A 9,974-nucleotide genomic window follows, 5' to 3' on the forward strand; every position below is an offset into this window, starting at 1 on the left:
TGATACTCGCATTGTGGCTAGTCTAAATGAACCATGACCGATGGCAAATCCCTCAACTATCCAGCCAATCACGCGGACTGTCATAGCCGAAGAAACTGATGACAATATAATAAAACTCGATAACAAGACAAAAAAAAATACATTTAATAACAAGACCAAACAACCATCCACCTCCTTTCTCGTCAAAAGACCAATATATTAATATCGAGAAGATATTAAAGTACATCGGTCTTTGCAACAACTCAGGAACATGTCAACACATCGAAGATACACACATCCAAATTATTAAACAGAAAAGAAAAAGGAAACTGCTTACATAGAGCAATCATGATAACCACTACACCAGACATTACATGGTTTGTGAGAAAGATTCACGCAAAGCAAGTCGTCATTATCGTTGCTCATTGCTAGATTTAGACAACACATAATTTGCGAAAAAAAGATTCTTCAAAAGTAACACCTTCATGAAAGGAGCAAGTCGTCTTCGTTCATTGCTAGATTTAGTCGTAAAAGATCCCAAAAGAGAAGCTCCGAGAAACAACTTCAATGCCTTCCACAAGGTTAAATCAATGGTTTTCACCATGAACTAAAAACTCCATACATCATCAGTTCCTCTTAAAAACAAAGAAAAATCATAGGAATTCTGGAGGGTAGAAAGGTAGATTCCCTGTCCGTGTGGAAGGATTAGACGACTCCGAGTCAACGCATTACACAGCTCCAGCAAGTCTTCTTTCAAAAAATCAATCACCAAAAGTCCAAAACTTTGCTGTTGGTAGCTGCTCTAGTGTTCCCCATAAGAATCCCATCCCATGGTGCTCAGTCGATGCACCTCTGCTACAGACCACACGGACACAGCAATCAATCACCCAGCAAGATAAGCAAGCAGCGACCGAGTCAGCAGCAATGGCGGACCTCGCCGTCGGCCTGGCCAAATCGGTGGTGGAGGGGGCGCTGACCAAGGCGCAGTCGGCCATCGAGGAGGACTCCAGGCTCCGGCAGAGCGCGCAGCGGGACCTGGTGTTCATCACCGGCGAGTTCCAAATGATGCAGTCCTTTCTGAAGCTCGCCGACGACGAGCGCACGCGGAACATCGTGGTGCGGACCTGGGTGCGGCAGATCCGGGAGCTCGCCTACGACGTGGAGGACTGCATCGAGTTCGTCCTCCACCTCGACAAGAAGTCCCAGTGGTGGCGCCGCATGCTCCCGTCCTTCATCGCGGCAGCGACCCAGCCGCTCGACGAGGCCATCGCCGAGATACGGCAGCTCAAGGCCCGGGTCGAGGATGTGAGCTCCAGGAACGCGCGCTACAGCCTCATCAGCGACTCCGGCTCCAAGCCCGCCGTCGTGCAGCAGCAGCCACCCGCGGCGGCGCGCGCCGCCATGGGAGCCGCGGCGTTCAGCATGCTCGTCGAGGCCACGGACATCGCCAAATGGCAGCATGGGGATCTCACCCAGCTCATCACCAAGAAAGACGACGGTCTCCAGGTAATCTCGGTGTGGGGGACGGGCGGCGATCTCGGCACGCTATCCATCATCAGAAAGGCGTACGAGGATCCAGAAATTAGCCAAAACTTCAGCTGCCGTGCCTGGGTGAAGCTCACGCATCCTTTCAGCCCCCTGCAGTTCATCCGGAGCTTGAAGGTTCAGTTCTATGCAAACTCTTGCAAAGAACCTGGATCGAGCAACCGTGTAGGAGTACTGAAGATGATGGAGGCCACTCAAGACGATCTGGAAACATTCATGAAGGATCTCGACAGCAAGAAGTACATCATCGTCTTAGAAGATGTGTCCACCATTGTAGATTGGGATGCTATCAGAATGTTCATTCCCAGCAACAAAGGCAGCTGTATCATTGTGTCGACGCAGCAATCCGAAATAGCAAGCGTCTGCGTGGGGCACACATATCAAGTATTGGAGCTGAAGCAGTTCTCCACCGATCACTCGGTTTATGCCTTCAGAGAGGTAAAGCCTAGAGCATCAACAATTGGATTCAGCAAAATTAATATGTACCTTAAATTATATTTTACTCGTCTTCTTTGTTAATTAGTTTAGTTATAAATGTGCACATTTGTAACTCCGCCTATGCCTTTTAGGAATAGCCGGTCCCAAGCCCGGGTAAAGGAGAATGGTTGTGTTAGGCTTGGCAAGCCAACTTAAAAACCAACCATTCCTATGGATATTTTTTTTTCGAAATGGATTCCTATGGATATGAAACCCAATAGAAATTCGTTGGGGATAACCCTCTCAGCAACGCGCCATATCGAAACCCGGGTGTGATGTTAAATGAGCAAGGGTTGGGCGCACCACCTTAGTGGCGCGCCATATCGGAACCCGGATGTGGTGTTATATGAGAAAGGGCTGAGCCGTCACCGCCTTAGTGTCACGCTACATCTTCGCCCGGATGTAGTGTTAAGTGAGCAAGGGTTTTTGCATCTCTCTCGACGGATGCAAAGGGCAAGGAAGCTAGCCGAGGAAAATAGGTTGCGGTTGGGTAGTTGGAATGCAGGATCCTTGATCGGGAAGTTGCGGGAGTTAGTGGATGTTGTGATTAGGAGACGTGTAAATATCCTTTGTGTCCAGGAGACTAGATGGGCGGGTCAAAAGGCGAGGGAAGTCGAGAATACAGGCTTCAAGCTTTGGTATTCAGGTTTAGCGGGTACTAGGAACGGCGTAGGCGTCCTTATAGATAAGAGCCTTAAGTATGGAGTAATGGACGTTCGGAGAAAGGGAGATAGGATCATCCTAGTCAAGCTAGTTGTTGGGAACCTTGTCCTAAACGTTGTTAGTGCTTATGCCCCACAAGTTGGGCTCGACATGAGCACTAAGAGACAATTTTGGGAGGACTTGGAGGATGTCGTTATAAGTGTACCGGAAAATGAGAAGGTCTACATTGGAGGAGATCTCAATGGCCATGTGGGCACAACTAACATAGGGTTTGAGGGTGTGCATGGAGGCTTCGGGTATGGCGACACAAACCAGGAGGTAAAGAAATCCTGGACTTTGCGGTAGCCTATGACTTATTAGTCGCTAACACCTTCTTTAGGAAGAGGCAATCTCACTTAGTGCCCAACTCTCTAGCTAGATTGACTTTGTCCACACTAGAAAAAGAGATAGGAGGGCTTGTTTGGATTGCAAGGTGATCCCTGCGAAGTGTGTTGTGGCGCAACATAAGCTTGTGGTAGCCGACTTACGTTTTCACGCTCGTGTGATGTGGGGTGAAGGCATCAAAATCACAAGAACAAAGTGGTGGAAGCTCAAAGGAGAGGATGATCATGGAAGGACCATAGGACGAAGAGGGAGATGCAGATAGCATGTGGGTGAGGATGGGTACTTGCATCCGAAAGGTAGCTAGGGAGGTGCTTGGAGTGACAAAGGGTAAGAAGCCGGAAGCTAAGAACACATGGTGGTGGAATGAGGATGTACAAAGGGCTATCAAGGAAAAGGAGTGTTACAAGAGTTGGCACCACGATAGAAGCACAAGCAACATGGTGAAGTACAAAGAGGCCAAGAAAAATGCAAGGCGAATTATGAGTGGAGCAAAGGAGTGGGCCTATGCTGAGCTATATGATAGACTAGGCACAAAGGAAGGCAAGAAGGATATCTACAAGATGGCGAAAATTCGTGAGAGGAATACGAGGGACCTCAACCAAGTTAAGTGCATCAAGGATGAGGTTAATCGACTTCTAGTGAAAGATGAAGAGATCAAGAATACATGGAGGGAGTACTTTGATGGGTTATTCAATGATTGGAACGAGGGCACTATATATGCTGAAGCTGGATGACTCCTTTGATGACACCAATAGGCGTTTTGTGCGGAGCATCCAAGAGCTTGAGGTTAAAGATGCCCTCAAAAGGATTAAAGGAGCAAAGGCCCTTGACCCTAATGATGTCCCAATTGAGGAGTGGAGAAGCCTTGGAGACGTGGTAATAGTATGGCTAACTAAGTTATTCAACCACATTTTTCGGTCAAACAAGATGCCCGAAGAGTGGAGGAAAAGCATATTAGTACCTATCTTCAAGACTAAAGGAGATATTCAAAGTTGTAGTAACTGCCGAGGGATTAAACTTAGGAGCCATACTATGAAACTTTGGGAGAGAATCATCGAGCATCGCTTGAGGAGAGTGATGAATGTCACTAAAAACCAATTCAGTTTTATGCTCGAGAGGCGATTTTCTTACTTCGCCAACTTTTGGAGAGATATAGGGAGCCAAAGAAGGACCTACATATGGTCTTCATCGACTTAGAGAAGGCGTATGATAAGATACCAAGGATGGTCATGTGGTCGGTGCTGGAGAAACACAAAGGCCCAACAAAGCACATTACCCTCATCAGAGATATTTTCGACCGTGTTGTGAGAAGTGTTTGCGCAGGTGATAGTGAGACCGATACCTTCCCAATCACGGTAGGTCTACATCAAGGGTCAGCTTTAAGCCCATACATGTTTTCCTTGGTGATGGATGAGGCGACCAAGGATATAGAAGGAGATATTCCTTGGTGTATGCTTTTTGTAGATGATGTGGTGCTACTAGATGAAACCAGGGCCGGCGTGAATAGGAAGTTAGAGCTATGGAGGCAGACGTTGGAGTCGAAGGGGTTTAGACTTAGTAGAACCAAGACTGAGTACATGCGATGCAACTTTAGTGGTGTTGGTGGCGAAGACGGAGATGTCAGATTAGAAGGACAAATAATGCCTAAGAGGGACACCTTCTGATATTCGGGATCAATGTTGCAAAGCAATGGAGATATCGACGAGGATGTTTGCCACAGGATCAAGGCAGGGTGGATGAAGTGGCGGCAAGCATCTGGTATCCTATGTGACAAGAAGGTCCCACAAAAGTATAAAAAGTAAGTTCTATAGGACGGCAGTCAGACCGCAATGCTATATGAGATAGAATGTTGGCCAACTAAGCAAGACATACAACAAATGAGTGTTGCAGAGATGCGCATGCTACGATGGATGTGCGGCCATACAAGAAAGGACCGGATTAGGAACGAGGTAATTCGCGATAGGCTAGGGTGACACCGATCGATGAGAAGCTTGTCCAACACCGACTAAGGTGGTTTGCACATATCCAGCGGAGGCATCGAGAAGCTCCAGTGAATTCTAAGGAGTATGGAGGAGACTAGAAGGGATAGAGGACGACCAAAGTTGACTTGGGTGAAGGCGGTAAAAAGAGACTTGAGGAATTGGAATACCTAAAGTCTTGGCTCTTGATAGGACTCCATGGAGATCAGTCCATGTGCCAGAATCTTTGCTTACTTTATTTTTTTATCTTGTTCTTGTTTTTGGCTTCCTTTTATTTCTGCTGGGTTTCATATCTAGCCTACACCAACTTGCTTGGGAAAAAGACTTTGATGTCGTTGTACAAATGCGCACATTTCACTGCCACAATTATAGGACAACAAGCAAAAGAGAAAGAGTCAAGTCTGTAGTATATTTTAGAGTTGATCATGTAAACACATATTATTTGTCATAAAATTGACCAGTAAATCATATGTGGTGCAATTGGAAAACTTTTTTTTTATCCGGGCGCAACTGGAACTTGATAAAGGTGGATTTTGTTTGTTAGTAATCAAATATTTGAAATGACCAAAAAAATTCAGTTTGTAAAAAGGCATCAACTTCCAACCAATAGGCTTTTACTTACTCTAACTCCATAAGTAAATGAACTTTCATTTGGGAACATAAGATTTTCAGACAAAGGTTTTGACTATTGGCAAAAGAACTACAAATAAACTAATAACACCAAAACCCAACTTTCAAATTAGTAATAAGGGCATTCAACTAGTAGTTGGTGAAACTATCAATAGCCTATGGCACTGGCTTACCATGGCTTCCCATAGCATAAGGGGGACAGATTGTGGGTCACCTCCTGTTGAAGCAAGGAAGTGTAAATAACACTGAATCCCTGCACTTCCCACAGGAGTTATGAACCCTTTATTATTGCTAGAAAGATGAGAAGGAAGCAAAGTGAGTGGAAGAGGATGAAATCGATTCTGGTAACATCTCTTTACACTTCTTTCCATAGCCTTCTAATAAATGTTGGGCTTGCACACCATCTATGTGCTTGTTTCACAACAACTATTTCCCCCTTAAATTCCATGTTTCTTCTTTCACCAATTAACCATTTGTTCTAACTTCTAAGGTAGTTGTTAGTTGAACTAACTTAGGTCACCTTTAGATTTGAAATGAATGATCAAAAGTGGACCAGTTATGGTTTTATGTTATTTAGTTCTTGTTATTTACTTCCACTTTAAGATGTTATTGTGTGGGGCCTACCTGTGCTCATCAATTTTACTTGGGTCTCCTATTTTCAGGGATCTCAAGGTGAGAAAGAGAAAGACAAAGAGGTACCAGCAGAGCATGGAGTGAGAGCTGACACAGTTCTCACCTCTGAAAACAATGCAACCCCTGCCTGGATGATGAACTACTCTATCACTGGACGTGAGTCAGAAATGAAAGAGCTTTGTGAATATGCAACCAGGGCACGCTTAGAATCTTTGCAGGTTATATCTGTCTGGGGGATAGCTGGCGTTGGAAAATCAGCTCTTCTAAAACAATTCTTCTGCGAGAGATTTCTTTCTAATCTACATGAGAAGTGTCGCTGGGTGGAAGTATCCCATCCATTCAATTTAAGGGACTTCTCTCGGAGTTTACTTCTGGATTTTCATTCTAAATCACTTCAAGCCCAGGAGGCTGCACGCCATGGAACAATAAGATTCAAAAACCCTATTCAAGAGTGTCGTGATCTTCTGGAACAGCATAATTGCCTCGTCATTATTGATGATCTCCAGTCCAAGGAAGAATGGGACTTGATAAAAGCTGCCTTGTTGTCTAGATCCTCTAAAAGTATTATCATTGTTATTACAACTGATGCAAGCATCGCCACATGTTGCGCAGATAAGGAAGATCTTGTGTTTAATGTCAAGGGTCTTAAAGCAGATGCAGCCATTAAGCTCTTCCACCAAGAGGTGTGTTTACTCACAAGAAACTTCTCTCTGTTCCAACTTCTTTTGTCTGATTTCATGCATGTGTGTTGTTACAATGTAAGTCCTTGTGCAACAGTTCATTTTGTATCGCTTTGCTTAGGGTGATCAAGAAAACACATAAGACCAAGTGCTAATTGTTTGTTTAAAATTTGAATATTAAGATATATTCAGCTTTAGTGGGTGCAGTTTCGAGATATTCCACTCTAAAGAGAGATTAATAAATTGCATAAGACCAGGTACTATCTTAGCTCTACAAAACTGGACATCTATTGGCTATTGCCATAGAAGTTGCTCGTAGATCATGTTTGACATAACAATGTTCTAAATGTATTTAAAAAGAACTTTTATCAGTTTACATAACAGTATGATGCCTCTGGTAGCAAGTAAATAGTGGTATTTTCCTTACTTCCTTAGCATTTTGTCATTTGTATTATTTACACATTTTCAATGAATAATATCATTCTAGTTTTGCATTATTATCTGGAATTGATGTGTGTACTTAATATGTTCGTGTCCACGGCTAGCTATATTATTTTGCAACTGAAACATCAAAATCAAATGTAATTTGTCTTTACAATACTAAGAATGTCAGTTCTTAATTTGTTTGACCAACAGGTGCGAAAGAAGAACCCATTGTCCCCTTTGATGGATCTCAGGGTAGAAGAGGCAGCAAAGCTAGATGAACTTATTCTCAAGTGTGGCGGGCTTCCAGAAGTAATAGTTGCAATTGCTGGTGTATTGGCCAAGAAAACAGTCACACTAATGGATACTGTGGATTCTACCAATCTCAGATTCATGCACACACTGGAAACCAACCCAGAGTATGACAGTCTGCGGGGCCTGTTCAGTTGGATGTATTCCTACTTCCGTAGTTGCCCAGATTCCCTCAAGCCGTGCATCTTCTATATGTCGCTTTTCCCCCGAGATCAGAACACTCGGCGGAGACGTGTGGTGAGGCGGTGGGTTGCAGAGGGCTACTGTCGGGACACTGAAGACAAATCAGCAGAGCAAAATGGGGAGGTGTTCTTCTCCAATCTCCTCGATCTGAGCATAATCCAGCAACCACCACAGCTAGTCACCACCACCACATTGGGTGACACAAGGATGATCTCATGCCGTGTCAATGGCTTCATCCGTGAATACATTGTCTCACGGCGGATGGAGGAGAACCTTGTCTTTGAGCTGGAGGGCAGCTGCAATGTGACCACCCAAAGGACCGGTCGCCACCTCATCATAAGGGATAGCTGGGACAGGGACAAGATTGTGTTTCAGAGCATGGACTTCTCGAGGCTACGATCATTGACTGTGTTTGGGAATTGGAAACAATTCTTCGTCTCCGAAAGCATGAAGCTTCTTCGGGTGCTTGATCTAGAGGATGCATCTGGCGTAGAGGATGCTGATCTCGAGGAGATGCTGAAGCAACTACATCGTCTCAAGTTCATCTCACTGCGTGGATGTAGTGAGATCCACCGTTTGCCAAGTTCATTTGCTCATCTGCAGCAACTCCAGACTCTCGATATCAGGGGCACCTCTATTGGGAAGCTGCCAAGGAGCATCACCAGGCTGCAAAAGTTGCAGTACATCCGTGCCGGCACCTCCGTTCAGGCAGAGCAATCATCAACATCATGTATTTCAGTAACCAAATTTTGCGGACCTTGCCACCAAGTTGGTGTTATTGTGCCCGGAGGGATTGACAAACTGACAGCATTGCACACGTTTGGTGTTGTCAATATCGGAGCATCAGGTGGGAATGTAATCCTAAAAGAGCTCAAAGATCTGACCCAGTTGCGCAAGCTTGGAGTGTCCGGCATCAACAGGAGAAACAGCAAGACGTTTTTCTCTGCAATCTCAGGTCATGTCCATTTGGAATCCTTGTCAGTGCAGCTGGACAAGGACAGTCGAGGTTGTTTGGCTGGCATATTGCTGCCTTTGAAGACATTGCAGAGTCTCAAACTGCATGGGCCTGTCGAGAAGTTGCCAGTTTTAGAGATCAGCCAGGATAGCAAGCTGACAAAATTGGATTTGGAGATGACCCTATTGACAGAGACTGACATAGAGCTCATTCACAGTCTACCCAAATTATGCATTCTTCGTATCAAGCAGCTCCAAAATAGCAAGCTTGATTTTTGTGTCGAAAAGAATGGCCTTGAGTTGCACACTTATGAAAAGGTCAAGGTCCTCGAGATTGCTTTCAGCTCCAACTTAGATGTTACTTTTGGAGCAAACACAATGAGAAGTCTTGAGCTGCTGAAGGCTCACTGCTGCAATGGGTCTTCGGTGAAGTTCTCCGGCCTGGAGAAACTATCTCAACTGAAGGAAGTCTTGCTGAAGGGTTGCTGTGACGACAAGCTGAAGGAAGAGCTGCAGATCCAACTCAACGGTCATCTAAAGAAACCGACTCTGAAGCTGGAGGCATAACCACGTTCGTCCTGATGGTCATGGATACTGATCTCTGAATGGACATTGTCTCTGTTAATTTTTCTTACCTTTTCTTCTCACTCTTTTTCCATCCTGAGTTCAACTTAGCATGTACTGCAACCGAGGACGTATCCTATGCACCTGTCTATTTGGTGAAACCTGTGCACCAACCTACAAAATACATGCAAATATACTGTAAAAAATATGTTTATGGAGGTAGATACATCATAGATCTACAATGCCACAAAATTTCGATTTCAAGATCCACGCACATATCACAAACTAAAAAGATAAATCATGTTTAAATAGTACTTATTTCTAGTTGGGGAGCTAAATTTATTATTTTTATTTTTCAAGATCTGTCTAAGTTTCGATCAAGTTTTCTTTCATAGCATTGCAAATATATGTTGTGTCTACATGCTAAATTATTTTCAGATTTTTTTCTGCAACCTTTTTAATGTACTTTATATGTTGGTGCATAAGTTTCACCAAATGGACGGGTGCGAACGTTGAGCTTTATAATCTGTCAGAAAAGTACATTAGTTGTGAGTATGCTTGTTTTGCA

General features: G+C 44.3%; 1 protein-coding gene across 1 annotated transcript; it reads left to right on the forward strand.

The window, feature by feature from the left end:
• Positions 1 to 868: 868 nt before the first annotated feature.
• LOC124703619 (disease resistance protein Pik-2-like) lies at positions 869 to 9,682 on the forward strand. The gene is made up of 3 exons (XM_047235844.1): positions 869 to 1,962; positions 6,320 to 6,973; positions 7,607 to 9,682. Exons 1-3 carry the CDS (start codon positions 904 to 906, stop codon positions 9,407 to 9,409), a joined length of 3,516 nt encoding a protein of 1,171 aa, XP_047091800.1. The 5' UTR covers positions 869 to 903; the 3' UTR covers positions 9,410 to 9,682.
• Positions 9,683 to 9,974: the final 292 nt, after the last annotated feature.

The sequence above is a fragment of the Lolium rigidum genome, chromosome 3, assembly GCF_022539505.1.
Source record: "Lolium rigidum isolate FL_2022 chromosome 3, APGP_CSIRO_Lrig_0.1, whole genome shotgun sequence".
In the NCBI taxonomy this organism is placed as follows: domain Eukaryota; kingdom Viridiplantae; phylum Streptophyta; class Magnoliopsida; order Poales; family Poaceae; genus Lolium; species Lolium rigidum.

Excerpts from the sequence above, each read along its gene's own strand:
- LOC124703619 (XM_047235844.1), top strand. The coding sequence starts at position 904 with ATGGCGGACCTCGCCGTCGGCCTGGCCAAATCGGTGGTGGAGGGGGCG. Across the intron at positions 1,963-6,319 it reads CGGTTTATGCCTTCAGAGAG|GGATCTCAAGGTGAGAAAGA; the intron begins GTAAAGCCTAGA and ends TCCTATTTTCAG. Across the intron at positions 6,974-7,606 it reads TTAAGCTCTTCCACCAAGAG|GTGCGAAAGAAGAACCCATT; the intron begins GTGTGTTTACTC and ends TTTGACCAACAG.